Genomic DNA, 18,790 nt, shown 5'->3' with positions numbered 1-18,790 from the left:
GTGGGCCAACATGCCCCACATTATTTCTGCTTTTAACCTACCTCTGGCAAAAAACTTTCATTCCATCTTACATTAAAAAAAAAAAAATTATAGATGAAGTCCTAAGTTTCATTCTGAGTAGGCATAGGTTAAATTATAAAGTTTGAAGTTAAAAATCACAACTACAGACAATTTTAAATCCTCTTTTGAAGCAAAAAGTGATGAACTGTTTTTGCATACGAGTTATACCACTGAAAACACAAGATTGCTAGAAAGGTGTCCTAAGTGTCCAACAATTCCTGGAATGAAATGGAAAAATCAGGAGTGAAAGAAAACATTTATTGAATCAAAATCAATACTTTCTTTTTATTATCTACAAGCCAACACTGAACTCATTTTATTTAAGAATGAACACAATGTACAAAAAAAGTATGCTTATATTATAAAAATATGTCAATTTTATCTTCTGGGTGCTGAGCAGAAGTTATCTTAAACAAAATCAAGGCAAACTTATTCTCTATAATGAAACTGCTATAATTTAATGACAGTGAAGGCTCGTGTACTCACAAAGGGCTCTCCGGCCCACTGACTATGCTGCCCCGGAATGCCGCGCCCAGGTCCCTGCAGTTGGCATCCTCACTCTGCTTCTTGGCACCGCTTCATGCCTACCTCGAGGGAAGTACCTCTTCTACAGAATGCAGATCACTGCTAATAAGACGCAGGTGATCAAATCTTCATTTGGTTTCCCTTAACAGCTGTTAGCATATATTTCAGCAAAGTATTAACAGCATAATGAATTTGGAGTACAAAAATCCTATTTATTTAACTAACTTCAGTTTAAAAATGAGATGTTGCTAAGGAGAACAAATGACCTCCCAAGGCTTCAAATCCCATTAACGCAGGTGGGAATGTCGCCTCACTCCTCTCAAATATTCTAAGTCTCCATAAAATATTTATGTCCAAAGTTAATATCTTTGTAACTTTTATTTCTTGATTTTATTGGCACCTTCCCAGGCACTCCTGGCATGTGCTCTTGTGTACAGTGTAATTACTGTGCCTGTGAGGTCAGCGGCAGCTGTAGGACAGTTAGAGGCTGAATAGCCCAGCCTTTGGCTTACCCTGGAGATAGACTCCAACGCTCACTGGTTTTGGAGCAAGAAAAGAGCAATAGAAAAGAATAAAATCAAATCATGAGTTGGATAAAAGGGACAGTGGCTCCCTGCATCATTCTAGGAGTTAACTACTAATTTTAAAAGCCAAAATGAATCCATGCTGATAATGTCAAAAAATTGCAATCCATCTTACAGGGCTTGCCCACATCAGTGTTCCTGGTAGGAACCTGACTCTGACTGAGGAAAATGACAGTGGGACCCAAGCAAGTTCCAGAATTTGATCTTCACTAATGAAACCTCAACAGATGCTGTGCTTGAGACTGACACCTAAGAAGGCTCAAAATTGAAAAACACAAGAATCAAGCACTCTGATGTCCTACTCTATTGGGTAAATTAAATTTAGAACAACTAGGGGAGACATGCTTTCATGTTGTTGTGCCTACATAAATCTAACATGTCTTTAGTTACCTGTTTCACAAGAACCTGGGACCAATGTGAGGGAAAAGGAATAAATGAAGTCAGAAAAGAAAGTGGTAACCGTTCCTCTGTGCAATGGACTAATTCCTTACAACTGAGTTTTTAATTAAGCCCCCTTCTGCTGCATGAAATATTAATCCTACCAAGGTAGTTCAGCCTAAATTGGACATAGGATTTAAACATTCTAATAACACAAACCACTGCCACTGCTATAATTGGGAAGAGGAAATATTTGAAATACACAATTTATAAAAGATAAACATATTTTGGAACCTGAGCAAAGGCTTCTTACCAATACCATAAAAAGCCACCATATAGGCTGCCTTCATCAGCAGTGACTCCACCAGGTCAGTGTGTTGCTCTTGGCAACACCCAAGGCCCCCAAAATATGCAGAACACAGAAAGTCCAATGACTCTGGTGGTCTGCTATTAGTAGCACAGGCCATAAGTTCAACATGCTGCTAGCAGAAACAACTGGATGCCAAAATATTAAACATGAAATGAAAACAAGTGCACAAAGAATAAACAGCTAATGGGATGCAGCAGCTCACTCAGACTGGATGAGAGCTCTGTTCCAGCATCCAGATGCAGACCCACCCCTCCTCAAAACCACAGGGCCTTGCTCTCAAAATAAATATACCAAACATTTACAACAGAAAGAATGCCTTATGAATGCAAGTTTTTCTTATTGCAATTCTAATCAAATAGGCCAAAAAGTCATACTTCTAAAATAAGCTACGAAGTTATCTTTTTTTTCTGTGAAACTGATGTGACTTGGTGCCACAGCAGAACGCCATCTAATAGCAGCAGTATCATTAGCCCATGGCAGCAAGGAAACGTTAACTCTGGCATCAAAGCAACTCCATAAAGCATGCAGAGACCTATTCTGCTGAAGTTTCAAACAAATAAAAATGATCATTGTGCTTGTGTGTCTCACATCTTCCAAAATATACACACATAGTGACAAGTTAGCAATAGCAGATCTTTGTTTACCAGTGAAATCATAAGGCAGAGGGGGTTGGAGGTGGAAAGAAAATGTCTACAATGGAAAAATTACAAAATGGTGCTAGCATTCACGAAAACAAACAAATAAAAATCATGCTAAGATCAGATCCACATTGATTAAACGTTGAAAATTCAGCTACGATCCAAAGAACTCAGTCCATGAGTCCAAAGGCATGCACGCCAGCGGAGAAAAGGCAGGATCCGCTTGACAGTATCTTCTTCAGAGCAGAACAGCAACATCTCACTGGAGTAATCACAGAGGGTGAATAAGATGCCATCGCACTTCTTTTTTTGTAATTAAAAATAAAATAAATGCAATCACAAGACAAAAAAAATTATAGTAGACAGAAAAATATAGAAATTCACAATGACCTATAAAACCAAAAGAAAAATTCAAATTATTTTTATATTTTCAAGGTTCACCCTTCTTAGTCGTCACAGTTTTTTAAATTTGAAAGCTTATGAACGATTCACAATTAAGTTAAATATAAGATTACTGCACTACTCATGAGATTATCATGATACCTACAGTATCAATATTCAAAATGACAGTTTTATTTTTGTGTAAGGACACAAAAAGTAGCATCCTGTCATCAGAATCTCAGGCAAAAGCTTCCTCCCCAACTACATGTTTTAAAGCATTTAAAATTCTTCATAAGGAAAACAACACCCAAAACTTATATTCAAAATACAGTAACTGCCTATGCCCGTCCCTTTAAACTTTTAGCTGAAGAAATTATTTTTGCTTTTCTAAGTTTGCAGTTAAAGAAAAATAATAAAAGAACAAGACCCATATTTTTAACCCGAGGCTTAAAGCAAGGCTGTTGTTGCCACATCTGCCTGTGGCCCCCTAGCTCTGAGTACTCACTGGGGAAGGACCCAGGGCTATCCCGCCTTCGTGTCCACAAGCTGCATCTGCACATTGGCAGACATACCACCTCCGTACCCTCCCTTGGACTGCATCTGGTTCTGAATGGAGCTAACCTATGAGACAAAATAAGACAGAAGTAAGAAACCAGGTGTCCAGTGCAACTATGAAACCATTGTTTTCCCAACATGTTAGCTGGGCTGCTTTTGTCAGGAGGACATTTTTATAGGGGGAAAAAAATAATTCTGGTGAACTTAAATTTCTTCTGATTATAAGGACAAATGGTGAGGCTTGTAATTGAGAGACTTTTTTTTTTGGTGATAACTTCTTCCACTTTACTTTCTCTATTTCCCAGTTTAAATAACTTTTAAAGAAATGTCAGCTTGGTAATGCACAAGGTGCTTGGTAACATTTAAAAAGTAGTTTCTTCACTTGAAGACACCTCAGATACATGACCACTTCTTAGACCAGACTCTGAAGCAAGAAAATAAGCATGAATGAAACTGGATCAGCCAGAGATAAATCTTCAAGTCTATGTGCAAAATTATGGTCTTAATATAGTCTGACAGAGAATCTAGGAATTCAAAGATAAGTTTATTTATTAATCTTGTAACTGGCAAACTATTTATCTTCTTAGAATATATGGCTTCATATCTATACAGTGGTTAAGATCATAATCTCTCTTAACCACATTACAAGGCTATTTTCTGATACACTGCATATTGGCAGACACACCACCTCCATACCCTCCCTTGGACTGCATCTGGTTCTGAATGGAGCTAACAAAATATCATAAACTAAAATATACAAACACAGGAATATTTTCTTACTTTGTTGTAACACACACACACACACACACACACACACACACACACACAGTCTTTTGCAAACTGTGAAGCACTTTTATTTATTTATTTATTTTGGTGGTACTGGGGATGAATGAAACCCAGTGGTACTCTACCACTGAGCTACATCCTCAGTCCCTGCCCCCATTTTCCTTAGTTACTCAGGTTGGCCTTAAACTTAACATTGTCCTATTTCAGTCTCCAAATTAGCTGAGATTACAAGCATGTGCACCACCATACCTGGCTAGTTTATATCATTTTCATTCATATAAATCAGAAATATTTTGGAAGCAGAGAATTAGAAAATCAGGTCAGGCTATTGGAAGAAAAAACACAACAATAAGATTTGAAGGCGATAGCCATGCAGTGAAGGGTCAAAACACTGAGTCTCATCAAGCATCATGAAATCAGCTCAAAGGGCCCTTCCCACTGCCAATATCTAGGGGAAGGGTAGGAAACAGGGCCACTGTTCTTCATTAACCTATTTACCAAGTGCTTCCTGAGCACTTACTGTAACATAAAGCATGATCCTGAATTTATTATGTTTAAGAAAGACTTTCATGAACTGTTTTTGGAGTAAGGTTTAGATATGTTAATAGAAGAGAATAGTAATATATAAAAGGCACAGCTTGTTTAGATCCAAAGGATTTAAATAATAAACTCTGTGTTAAATGAATATATTTTTTTAATATTTATTTTTTAGTTGGACACAATACCCTTGTTTTATTTATTTTTATGTGGTGCTAAGGTTTGAACCCAGGACCTCACATGTGCTAGGCATGCACTCTACCACTGACCCACAATCCCAGCCCTAAATGGATGCATTTTTATTGATCTGGAAAATTTTTACTAATTTTAATATATTACTCTAATGATACCACATAATAAGGTATTATTGCAGTATCTGTATTCACATTATTCAAATAGCAAATTTAGGTAAAAGTATAATCAAAACCCTCTAGTCCTATTTTTAAGCTTTATGTTATATGTTTTATGTATGATGTGTTATGTAATTGTATTTTATATTTTACTTTATTTTTTAAATTTATTTTTTGGTACCAAGGATTGAATGCAGGGGTACTTTACCACTGAGTCACATCTCCAGTCCTTTTAAAAAATGTTTTATTTTAAGAACTATCACTGATACTTTTAAGAAACTGACTGGCTGACTTATCTTCCTGACCACAAAAACTCAATGTTCTGTAGAGGTGGCATCACTTTGGCGACTACAAACTCACAGATGACTACAAAAAGCCTTTGGAAGACAAATTTGGTTCTAAAGAGCTGACACACTTGATAAAAAGTCCCAGAGAAAAAGCACAGAAGGAAAGGTGACATGTTAATGTAAGATTTTATGCATGTATAGAAATATCATAGTGAAATCTACTAAATTGTCCATTAATACATGTTAAGAAAAGAAATCCCAGTGATCTGACCCTGTAGGTCAAAACCTGTGCAATAGCTGATGTCCACCTTATCCTCATCTTGGGCTAAAAAGATGGACATCTAGCCCCCACAGTGTAATCCTAAAATTCCACCTAAGTTTATGGCAAGCAGAAGAGTTGTGTATCTACAACATAATTTTCACTCAAAGAAATCTTAAAAGAAAATTCTGAAATGTGCAGAGGCAAGATTTAAAAGGTTAACAAAATATCATAAACTAAAATTTAATTCCTCCTATAGTTATATTGGGGGATGGGTATCAGGGATTGAACCCAGAGGTATTTAACCACTGAACTACATCCTCAGCCCTTTGTATTTTTTGAATCGAGGTCTCACTAAGTTGCTGAAGCTGGCTTTGAACTTGGGATCCTATTCCTCCTGAGCCACTAGGATTACAGGTGGGCACAATCATCCCCAGTTTATAGTTAGATTTTTTTTTTTAATTTTTTCATATTTATTTTTTAGTTATTGGCGGACACAACATCTTTGTTTGTATGTGGTGCTGAGGATCGAACCCGGGACGCACGCATGCGAGGCGAGCGCGCTACTGCTTGAGCCACATCCCCAGCCCTTGTTAGATTTTTTTAAAAGTCTGATGTAGCTAAGAAGACATCTGTTGATAATAAATTAAGATTCATCATGTAATAAATCTTTTTTTTTTTTTTTTGGTGCTGGGGATTAAACCAGGGCCTTGTACATGTAAGGCAAGTACTCTACCAAATGAGCTGTATCCCCAGCCCCAAAATCTGTAATTTATTTTTTATTTTTTTGGTGGTGGTGCTGAGGATTGAACTCAGGGCCTTGTGAATGCTAGGCAAGCACTCTAGCAACTGAGATAAATTCCCAGCCCTCATATAATAAATCTAAAACCACTCATTCTATATACATGGATACATAATTATATATTAATAACCATATTAGGGCTGGGGTTGTGGCTCAGTGGTAGAGCACTTGCCTGGCGCATGGCAGGCCCTGGGTTCGAACCTCAGCACCACATAAAAATAAACAAATAAAACAAAGGTATTGTGTCCAACTACAACTAAAAAATAAATTAAAAAAAATAACCATATTAATCAAAGTAATAGGTTTTCACTCCATGGTGTTTTTTGTTTTTTTTTAAACTCCATGTCAATATGTCAATCCAGGAAACAAAGCCACTGACACTTTTGTTCTTTTTTTTTTTGGTGCTGAGGATAGAACCCAGGGCTTTGTGCATGTGAGGCAAGCACTCTACCAACTGAGCTGTATCCCCAGGCCCCACTAACACTTTTGACAGCAATACTGACACACTTACATTTCTATAAAAGCAGTAAAGTGAAACAAAGTACTTTTCCTACTTAAAACAAACAAGTTACTTCCTTTTCAGGAAGCTACAAATGTCATTCCTTTGCTTACCTAGTAACTGAAGTCATAAAAAGGTCTGCTGTATCCAGGATACCCATCCACCTATTGTAAAAGTCCCTGTTCTTTGGTTAAGTCTTTTGTTAGTGCTGTCTAGTCAGTCAGAATACGATGAATCATAATTCTGATTTTATAAAAGTCCTTCTGACGTTCAATCTGAACACTCAGAAATCACCTAGACTCCTGTTTACTTTAGACACAGGGAAAAGAGGGCCTTAGACTTAGGGAAGGCTGAGCCTGATAACAACCCTCATTTGGTACTGTCCCTGCATTCTGTTTTTTTCTGAAGAATAAGGCCAGGCGCAGTGGTACACGCCTGAAATCCCAGCAGCTTGAGAGGTGAAAGCAGGAGGATCACAAGTTCAAACCCAGCTTCAGCAATTTAGTGAGGTGCTAAGCAACTCAGTGAGTCCTGTCTCTAATAAAATACAAAATAGGGCTGGGATGTGGCTCAGTCGAGTTCCCTTGAGTTCAGTCCCTGGTACCCAAAAGGAAAAAAAAAACCAAAAAAACAAAACTGAAGAATAAGGCCAGGCATAGTGGTGGTGCATGGCTATGATCCATGACTCAGGAGGCTGAGGCAGACAGACTGCAAGCTTGAGCCAGGCAACTTAGTGAGATCCTGTCTCAAAAAATAAAAAGAATGTGGAGATGACGCTTAGTGGTAAAGTGTTCCTTGGTTTAATTCTGAGTATTTATATCTACCCATCCCCTAAAAGGGGGGGGGAGGGTATGAATCTATCACATGACCATGTCCCAAGGCCCTGTGTGCACATTCTACCAACATACTTACTGAATTCATCCCACTGAACAGGTCTCCTGATCCTACATGAGCAGTGTGTACGAAGTTGGTTGGCTCTCCAATCATGCTTCGGTCAATCCGTCGTCGTCTTTTCTAAAACAATATGGGAAACAATGTATTGAGAAAATGATCTTACTAAAAAGAAGCTTATGATAGATTCTTAAACTATGGGTAAATGACTTTGCTTAGTAATATCATAAATTTTTCTACAACACAAAATCACCTAACTTGGATGACCCCCCCACACACACACACATAAAGCAAAATAATGGGTTATTATTTTGAACTTTGGGCCATTCCATCCATAACTACATTACGTGTTTTCTTTTTTTCATGACAGATAGGCAATGTGCAGGAGCTGTAAAACAGATTGGGGGAAGTGCATCTCAAAACAGCCCAAAACCCCAATCATAATACTTTTTTTTTGGACTGGGGATTGAACCAAGAGGCACTTAACCACTGAATCACATCCCCAGTCCTTTTTAATATTTTATTTAGAGACAGAGTCTTGTGGAGTTGCTTAGGGCCTCGTTAAATTACAGAGGATGGCTCTGAACTCACGATCCTCCTGTCTCAGGCTTCCAAGCTGCTGTGTTTACAGGCATGTGCCACTGTGCCTGGCTTTAAATTTGATTCTTTAAAAAAATGAGATCAAAAAGCCTGAAGAGGGCTGGGGGTGAACTCATGCTTGCCTGGCATGCCTGAAGCCCTGGGTTCCATACCTAGCACAGGTAGAAGAAAGGATTTTGAAAGATTTCACCATAAAGAAATGATAAATTTGAGGAGATAAATATTTAATCTGATTAAACATCAGGCAATGTATACATGTATCCAACATTAACTGTTACCCCATCAACATGCTCAATTTTTACATTTTTAAAGTATCAGTTTAAAATACATTTAAAAAAAAATGTGACAAAATGTAAAATTTTCATCAGTGACCATTACTGTTAGCAAAGAATACATGACTTGCACACAACACTGACTTTAAACTTAATTTCCTAGCTTTCATCACAAACAAAACTTTGATGGCTATTAGAGATTATGCCCAGCTACTTTTCCCCACTAAAATGATTGTGTCATTCAGCTGTCTTGGGGTTGGGAGGCAGTCCATTCAGTTTTCTGGTCTGTTCTGGCCCAGAAGGAAACTCAATGAGGCTGGGGTTTAATGACTGTCGTTAATTGTTGACAACCACTTCTTACAGGGTTCTCGACCTTGTTTCTCTGTGAACAGCCAGCCTCCAATTGCTATCCTTGCTCCCACCAACATCCCCACTCACTCTTTCATTGAGACATTTTCTTATCCTGCTGCTGTGTTTCACTGATCAGCTATCTTTCTAGAGATGATTCTCTTAGATCAGTTCCAAGCTTTCCTTGATGCCTCAGATACTGCACTCTAATTGGGAGGGGCTTGCTAGCACAGCTGGTCACCACTTATCCCAACTGACTTCCAAGAGTATAATGTTTGCAAGACTGCAGCTTGCCTCAACACTAAGGCAAGTTACTAACATACTGGGTTAGGCTGCTGTTGAACACAGTATTTTCATGTCCACATCTTATTGAAATGTCGGCAGGATCCTAATAATTCTAAAATTTCATCAAGACAGTCCCATGTTATAGCTCCTTTGGGTCAGAACATGATTGTCTACAAACTCACAGAAGTGGAGAGAGTTCACACATTAATTGTAGAACCTATTATGTGCTGTTTACTGTCCTCTAGTTTTTATTATTAGAAGCCCCAAAGAAGCTTGACGCTTTTCCTCTGAAATATTTATTCTTCTCCTCAGAGTTCAGCAATGATATTGTGACATCTTCAAGTTTGTTGGGTTTACTTCCAGTAATTCTGCATAGCACATGGTGGCCCATCTCTATTTGAATACACATTTTTTGAATCTTTTGAGTTTTATGCTATTACATTTCTTTTTTGTTCCATGTGTTCTGTCTTACGTGTGTGTGTAATTATCCTAGTTTCTTTTCTCTTTATAATTTGTTTTGGAAAATAGCTTGATCCCCTCAGGAATCCACAAACTTCTTCTTAAACACCAGAGGGTAAACATTCTAAGCTTGCAGGTCAAACAAGACTCCATCATTGCTCTGACTCAACCCTTCCACTATAGGATGAAATCAGCTAAGATAACACACAAACACAAGAATGCAGCTATGATCCAGCAAAATTCATCTGTAATAAGCAGCAGCAGCTTAGACTGACCTGCATGTATTAGTTTGCTGACCTCAGTTCTAGATCAGTAATTTTTTTAGTAGTAGCAACATAAATTATTTATTTGTTATGTGCAGTACTGAAGATTGAGCCCAGGCCTGTCTACCACTGAGTTACATCTCCAGTCCTTTTTGTTTTGAAATAGGCCTGGCCTCACCCTTGTGATCCTCCTGCCTCAACCTCCCAAACTGCTGGGATTACCAGCATGTGCCAATATACCCAGCACAACTTTTATCTTTAATGGTTATTTTTCAAGAGCTCTTTGTTATGTTATTAGAATATTTTAAAAAATCTCTTTGAGGGTCTGGGGATGTGGCTCAAGTGGTAGCGTGCTCGCCTAGCATGCGTGAGGCCTGGGTTCGATCCTCAGCACCACATACAAACAAAGATGTTGTGTCCGCCGATAACTAAAAAATAAATATTAAAATTCTCTCTCTTTAAAAAAAAAAAATCTCTTGAGGATTTGTATGTAAGTTTTTCAATTTTCTTCCTTAAAATGTTTTACTAAATGAACTGTCTGTAACACTAGGAAACAAAATCTCTCATTTCTGTATTTCTCCAAATTTCAAATTAAATTTCTCTAAATTCAGTTACTTCTTAGTCCCTTAGAAGGACTAGTAAAAAATTCATTCTTTCTTCTGGGACCCTGCTCCTTAGGGTGACATAAAACTGTCAGATTAAAATGATATGGCGGGGGGGGGGGGGGAGAGGACTGGGGTTGTGGCTCAGTGGTAGAGCGCTTGCCTAGAATGTTTGAGGTACTGAGTTCAATCCCTAGCATCAAATAAACAAAGTAAAGGTACTATATTCATCTACAACTAAAATATATATGTATATATAAAATAAATAAATAAATAAAATGATATCAGAAAGCTAAGAGAGGGCCAGGACCCCCTGTCTATGTTTTTTTTTTTTTTTTTAAAGTTTTCTATTTCTTTGCCATCTTTAATGTGCATATTGCTGCTTCAGGTGCCCTTGAAATGCCTCATACAAAGCCTGACAGTAGACTTGACAGCCCACAGCCATCATCTGACCTGGGGTGCTGCACCCTGGCAACACACTGGTTTCTTATGCCCTATTTCTCACCTTTTCCCTAATTTGGAGTTTGTCTATTTCCATTCACCCTACTCAACATAGATCACTGCACACTCGTCTTGTTTGGGATAATAAAACATAATTCCTTAAATAAGCCTTAAGAAACTACACCAAGTTCTCTTTTTTAGGATTAAAATAGCAAAAGAAGGTGCTAATACTAGTTGAGTGCTTTTTTCTTCTTGATAAGATATTAAGTTTCCATTAAATTTGCCTCATTAGGAAGCCATTTGTCCAGACACATCCAAATGTATCTTCACCATCTGAGAATATGAATTTTCTCAGTATCTGGGCAGACAAATTATTGGGTTCTTCTCCCCAGTAAGATCCTCAGTGAAAAGCAGAGAAGGAGCTTGCTAAGTTCTTGGCACACTCCTGTGAGAATAGAGAAGTCGGTTCCAGTGGAAATGAAAGGACAGCAGTTAAGTTCCATGAACACTGCCGTCTACAGGACTAGTTTTCTCCTAAGGCTTCCTAAAATCAAACTCACAAAGGCAACTGCTCCTGGTGTGCAGAGCCACTCTGCTCAGCCAGAGGGCCCTCTTAAACAAGGGACTGGCACATGCAGAGAACAGACCTACTTCCAGGCCACTGGGAGTCCAGCTCATCCCCTGCCTGCGAACCTGCAGAGAAGCAACTCTGACAGGTCTGAATCTGCGGAATTTCCTCTGGAAGGGTGTGTCTGGCACTTGGCAGAAGGCTACAATGGCCACACACAGTTGAGTTACTGCAGGATGATGCTGGAGCATACCGGTCAGGCCACCACACACTCTAGCACACATTGTAATTCCCAAGGGAGGATGTTCAAAAGCAGCCAAGTAAACAGGTTTCAAAAATTTACTCTCACACTGAAAAGCAAAAGATGGAAAGACTTCATCTCTTATTATGACAATGACAGTTACTCAATAGCCACTTTAAAAATCAGAAAATAGTGAATATTTTTCAACTTGACTTCATTGAGTTGAGAGCAACCCCCCATATCTGGAATATGTATGCAGAAGCTTCCAGTCCCTCCTTCCCTCAAGCTGGAAGGAGCACAGCCCTGTTCTAGAACAGGGCTGCATCACTAGAGCATGGGAAGGGTGGAGAGTCCTAGAACAAAAGTGGTGAAACATGCACTCAAATCACTCCGGGTCTGCATACAGCATACAGGACTGAGGTTTCTATCTTCCCAAGAATGGGAAGTAACTGAAAGACAGTTAAAGCTGAAGACATGATCAGACGGGGTTTTAAAAGGCGATCTCCAAGGGCTGGGGCTGGGACTCAGTGGTGGAGTGCTTGCCTAGCACAAGTGAGAAACTGGGTTGGATCCTCAGCACCACATAAGAATAAATAGATAGATAGATAAGGTATCTTGTCCATCTACAGCTAAAGAATAAATTAAAAAAAATTTTAAAAAGGCTACTCCACAACAGCTACAGGTGAAAAGATTTAATAAAAAAGGCCAAAAAGAAAGGAACATTAAGACCTGAAGGTGAAGAAAAATAAAGGATTTTTCAGCATTATAAGGCTCCTGAGAAGGAGGGAAGAAGATAGCCAAGGTCAAGGTGTTCTTTAGACCCCCAGCACAATTCTTGAATCAAAACAAAAATTCTAAGTATAAATATCCTAAAATACAGTATTTTTCAGGTACAATGTGGACATTTAAGGAATAGTATCAACAATTCAACAGAGATACAAGATGTAATCGTGGGCAAACGGGGGAATTCCAGAGGCAGGCCTCTGCAAAAAACAGGAAATGTGCAAACTGTGCCCTCTGCTCTGTTCTATGTTAAATTGTCAGTAGCAAAGAATCACCAAATTTCCTGGAAACACAATTCTCTCATTATAGGGAACTTTATTAAGACTGCCAGCCACTGGAATAATTGCAAAACTTTAAATATAAAGTTATTCTTTTATTCTGTAACAGGTCAAGGACTAGAGGTACACAAACATGTATTAGTATAGAGGGGATGAGGCAACATGTCTTTCCATAACATTTCTGTGTAATTATATACCAATAAACTCATTATTGCCAGGCACAGTGGCACCACACCTATAATCTCAGCAACTCCGGAGGCTGAGACAAGAAAAGAGGTTCACCAAGTTTGTTCAGCAACTTAGCAAAGGCTCTGTCTCAAAATGAAAAATAAAAGGGCTCGGGATGTGGCTCAGTGGTAAAGCACTCCTGGATTCAATCCTCAATCCAAAGGGGGGAGAAATTATAAAACCACCTGTATGGGACAATGGGGGAAATTTAGAAACTGACTAGATTTTAGATGAGTACTGTATTCTCTTTACTTTTCTCCATTCTCCCTTCTCTCTACTTCCATGTATGTCTGATAATTTTCCCAATAGAAAAGTTTTTCCTAATAGAAAAGTTAAAAAAAAAAAAAGATTCAACTCGTGCTTTCCTGATACTCATACAACTTTACATAAAAGCTTATTTACTATGTACTAGTAAAAGCAGTATGACACAGGCATAAACTTATTATTCCATGTCTAACTTCCATCAGAACTTCATCTTAAAAAAAAAAAATTTTAAAAATTAATTTTTTTTTTCCAGAACTTAATCTTGTTCTCATTTCTGCCCAGGCTTTACACTTCTAAAGTAACCCACTATTTACTTCCTGTCTGCCTCCAAAATACTAATAGAAGATATCTTGCTTACCCTGTGCTTCCCTTTATATTTTACGAATATGCATCACTTGCAGCTTCTAGAAAACATTCAGAAGGTAAAAATTCCTCTAAGACTACTCTCTGGGTAGCTTAATGAGCAAAACACACACCACTGGAGAGCAAGTGAGGTTCAGCTTGAGGGTCCTCGTGAGCATCAGGCAGATATGGCCCGAGATGGTGAAGAAGATAGACGAAAAGAATAAAACATACTGCCACTGGGCAGTGGAAAGAAGCTCGTGCTGTCAGGGTAAAAAAATGGCAATTATTTATGCTGATGTGGACAAACTATATATGCTACTGACTCAACTCTGACCTAGAGAAGTCAATTGTGTAACTCATTCTCCCATCTGTAAATTATATTGAATTAAGTCCATAACTATGTCAAGGTGTCCCAGGGGACGTCCAGAGCTGCCAGAGAATATTTCCAATTTGAGGGAAACTTAGTGATAGTCAAAGTATATATGAAACCATGAACTACAAGCCCAAGATAATTCACAATTTCAAGATTAGAACACACATGACTCAGTGATAAAGTGCCCCTGGATTCAATTCCTAGTAATGACAATTCTAATGAAGTTTATATTTCTGCTTAAAAAATATTTATCTGCTGGTTTTTCTCTGATTCACACAAATACTGTTGTCCCTACAGAGGAACTTCAACTGTCACTACTGTTTTAACTGTCATATTAGATGGAACCTCTAAAGCAGCGATTTGCAAACCATAGGGTACATCAAAATCCCTGGAAGGTTTTTAAAACACTGGTGCTGAGAGCTCCAGTAGCAGAATTTTAGATCTAGGTATGGGGAGGGGGCTGGAATGTCTAATGAGATTCCAAAAGAAACTGACAGCTCAATGGTTTAGCAACACTGGCTATTTTTAAAACAATAATGCTTAATACTTAGGAGTGCTGTCTAGACACTAGGAACAGTTCTAAGAACTTTAAATACATGAATTGAATCATTCAATAGCATCTCAAATTGCATTTTTAATGTTTTAATATTCCCTTTAAATCTGGGATCTCTGGCAAACTCTCTCTTGACATCCGCTGGCCATTCCTTACTTAAGTCTTCATTCGTTCATCTGTTGTAGACCTGGAATAAAGTTTTCAAATTTTGATGTTTTAATTATTTGAAAAGTCATCAGGTTACATGATTCTTTTCATTAAAAATACAGTGACCATTAGAAACTAATGTTCTCAATTTTTAAAAAATCAAATTACTTTTGTCAATAAATAAATAAATAGGGCACCTATTTGTATTTCATAGACTGGAGACAGGAAATTGACTTCATCTCCTTCCTTGCCTCCTATGATCTGTTTCTTTTTTTTTTTTTTTTTTAATATTTATTTATTTATTTTTAGTTTTCGGCGGACACAACATCTTTGTTTGTATGTGGTGCTGAGGATCAAACCCGGGGCCGCATGCACGCCAGGCAAGCGCACTACCGCTTGAGCCACATCCCCAGCCTGTGTTTCTTACCATTTTCATTCCTTACCTTTGGCCCTAACCAAGTTTTCCACAACACACTTCAAGTGTGAGTCATGATTCATGGTTTTTACTCCCACGCAATTTGAAAATCGATGATTACACAGAGATTCCTGAATGATATGTCCCTATTTACAGGCATCAGTGGTGGCCTAGCCCATCTCCCATCTGTGTTCTTTACTGCTGAGTCAGACCAGCTCTGGAGATAAAATGTAGATTATACTATGTTATACTTTGTAAATAGTAGCAGAATGAAGTTCCAATACATTACTCAAAGTAAATTGACTACTTAAGATTTACAGGAAGCTTCTACCCTTTGCTCATAATTTTTCATATCAAATTCCAAATTAACTTAATATGGCACATACATCAAAAGAAATAGCTAAGGGCTGAGGATATATAGCTCACTTGGTAGAGTGCCTGCCTCCCATGCACAAGGCCCTAGTTCAATGCCCAGCATTACACAAAAAATAAAAATAAATAAAGGTTAAATTCTTAGAAAAGAAAAAGAAAAAAGGAAATAGCTAAGAGCTTACACAGCCTGGTCCCGGGAACCCTGCTGAAGGTATATAACTAGCAACAAGTCTCCAGCTCTGACTTCTTCACTTTGTTCTACTAATAGGATATGAAATAGCTTCAAAGTTAATAATGTATTTGGCAAAGAGATTTAAGTCTTTGACATTCAAAATTATTGTTTTCTAAGAGTTGTCTAGAGAATATATCCTTAATTTAAAATCTGTGATAATATATTCTTTAGCTTTTTTTTTTTTTTTAAATGGGGAGGGTACTAGGGATTGAACCAAGGGGCACTTTACCCCTAACCACATTCCCAGTCTTTCTTATTTTTTTTAGTCTGAGACAGGCTTTTTCTAAATTGCTGAAGCTTGCCTTGAAGTTGCGATTCTCCTTTCTCAGCCTCCTCAGTTGGTGGGATTACAGGCATGCACCACCATGTCCAGCTAGGCTTTTTCTTCTTTTTGCACCTAAAATGTTAACACCTACACAGTTTAGGGTAACTCCAGACCTACAATGAATAATGGATTTTTATACTTCTAAAAAGATTTAAGGCAGCTATAATATTTTTACCAAAATGACCAACTGAGATTTCATTTCTGTTCTTTTGCATAAATAGCCTCAGATCTTTACAATGGGCATGTACTATTTCTGCATACTATGTTGCTCCTGTAGAAAGCAGCCTCCTTCTTTTTCTCAGGGGAAACCAAGCTCTTCCAGCCCCAACTGATTCAGATAGGCTCTTCCAGCCCCAATATGACTCAGATAGGCTCCAACCATGGCACTCACAATCATCACCACATATGACACAATTGGGGCTAGAATTCTTCCTTGGGAAAGGCTCAAGTGGGAAGAACCCTTCTCTTTTTTGTGGTCATAAACTAGAATGGTTAACCCAGAGCTAAGGGAAACCATGTTTCCTATGAAGAAGTAGAAGGGAAAAAAAAAAATCTCCTTGTAGAAGGAAAGAAGCCAATGCGCAAAGAATCAAGAGTGAAAGTCAACAGTGCCCTGGACACAGATGTTAAAGAAGCCAGACCCTGCCTTTCGCTGGGTGGTAATGAGACCTGGTAAACTCCAAGTGGAAGTCTGGTTTCAAAGACTGTAATAAAAAAATTCCTGATTAATGTTAACAGACAAATGCAAGAGAAACGTGTAATATACTGCAGAGATTGAAAAAAAATCTGCTCCATAAAAACTTGAGTAGCTTACTCGGAATGCTAACTTTTCATATTTACATCAAAACCTCAGAATAAACTTGCTAATAAGCTTTCTATATATAAATTTAATATATACATATATTTTTAGTTGTTGATAGGCCTTTATTTTATTTATTTATATGCAGTGCTGAGAATCGAACCCAGTGCTTTACACATGCCAGACAAGTCTACCACTGAGCCCCAGCCCTAGCCCCTTATACTATATTTTTTTGTGGAAAAAATAAATAATTCTACCTCTCTGGCTTACAGAGCTTTCTTACACTGAAATCCCAGCAGCAGCCCTCGGGTCATAGTTTTTAAAGAAGCACAGAATGGAAAGATATTTCACGCTGGAAATATTTATACGTAAATAGACGGGTTATGGTAATAAGTTTAAAATCCAAATTTAAGTGAGTACTCTATTTTACCCTTTGGAGTTTAGCAGATAATCGACATTTTCCAACTCCATATAAATTTTGCAGCTTGTAACAGATGAGAAGTTTGCAAGAGGTCCCAAAATTTGTTTTTAAAAGGAATCTCTAGGCAAATCTATAGTGATCTTTTCAGAAACAAAATTACTAAAAGCAAAACTGAAGAAACCAGCTGTTCTCATTTCTCAGGAGAAATGTGAAGTAAACAAAGGGTTCTTTTTTCTCTTCTACTTAAAATTAGTATCTGGTCCAAGAATGAAAACTGAAGTCCAAAGTAGGTAAAACAACAACAACAAAAAAACCCCAATAATTTGAAATGGCTTTTCAAATACTAAGAATACATTTTTCTTTACACTAGAAATTTCTGTCACTATGGGTCCATCTAAAATTGTTTTTGTATACTTTATATACACGTTTGCATGTGTTTTATGCACAGGACAACTAATTTCAGTGGTTGGTAAAACACCATTTATAATGCACAAAGAAAATATGATGTAAGATGATACTCTAAACCACTAAGCTTGTGATCACTTGTTTCGCAGGCACACGAAACAAAGTACCTGGGGATACACACTTGCCAGGGCCTCTCAGACATCTAAATGCAAATCTGAGAGTCTTTCCTTCACGCCACTGTACTGTAATAAATGTTCATTCTGTTTTAAAGAAAGTCATGTAAGTCACTCAAATATTTACTATATAAAACAGAGAAAGAAAAATGAAGTGTTTATAGTAATTTTATGAAATATTATTCACAATTGAGTTAGGCAGTATATTATAATTGATTTCTTGAACTATGTTTTGGGTTGGAATTGCTTCTTTGCTTAACTTCTATGGAACCATCATTAATTGTTCCAACATTGTCCATAAATATCTTGTGGTGTAACTGGTTAGGTAGTTAAACAACTAGTCCAGATGGTCTAAAAATAACACTGGGTGGTATGGCTTTTAAAAAAAAAAAAAAGAATTCAGCAGGCCCTTCAGCCAAGAAACCCATAGCTTTAAAAAGTGCCTGGAAACATTGCCATATTACTATCTGATGATTTATTCTCCTTGTTCAATGCTTTTCCTTTTTGGAACTAATCAGACAGATTTTGAACTTCTTAAGTAGGTCATTCCAATTTTCTTAATTTTTTTTTTCTTTTTAGGAGAGAGAGAGAGAGAGAGAGAGAGAGAATTTTTTAATATTTATTTTTTAGTTCTCGGCGGACACAACATCTTTGTTTGTATGTGGTGCTGAGGATCGAACCCGGGCCGCACGCATG

The 18,790-nt window shown here is 37.7% G+C and overlaps 1 protein-coding gene across 4 annotated transcripts in view; it reads right to left on the bottom strand.

Annotated features, from left to right (window-relative positions):
* Nucleotides 1-299: 299 nt before the first annotated feature.
* Cdc42se2 (CDC42 small effector 2) overlaps nt 300-18,790 on the bottom strand; it is an 87,858-nt gene continuing 69,367 nt past the window's right edge. For all 4 annotated transcript variants that reach the window (XM_076855754.2, XM_076855753.2, XM_076855752.2 and 1 more), the window contains 3 exons: nt 7,924-8,025; nt 3,442-3,557; nt 300-2,945 (listed from right to left, as the gene is read on the bottom strand). In XM_076855754.2, the coding sequence (XP_076711869.1) occupies nt 3,459-3,557; nt 7,924-8,025 (201 nt within the window). In that variant the 3' untranslated portion in view covers nt 300-2,945; nt 3,442-3,458. The remainder of the gene's footprint in view (nt 2,946-3,441; nt 3,558-7,923; nt 8,026-18,790) is intronic.

This window comes from Callospermophilus lateralis, chromosome 5 (genome assembly GCF_048772815.1).
Source record: "Callospermophilus lateralis isolate mCalLat2 chromosome 5, mCalLat2.hap1, whole genome shotgun sequence".
Taxonomy (NCBI): domain Eukaryota; kingdom Metazoa; phylum Chordata; class Mammalia; order Rodentia; family Sciuridae; genus Callospermophilus; species Callospermophilus lateralis.
Note: the sequence above shows the minus strand (reverse complement) of the source record. Positions and strands in the feature narration are given on the sequence as shown.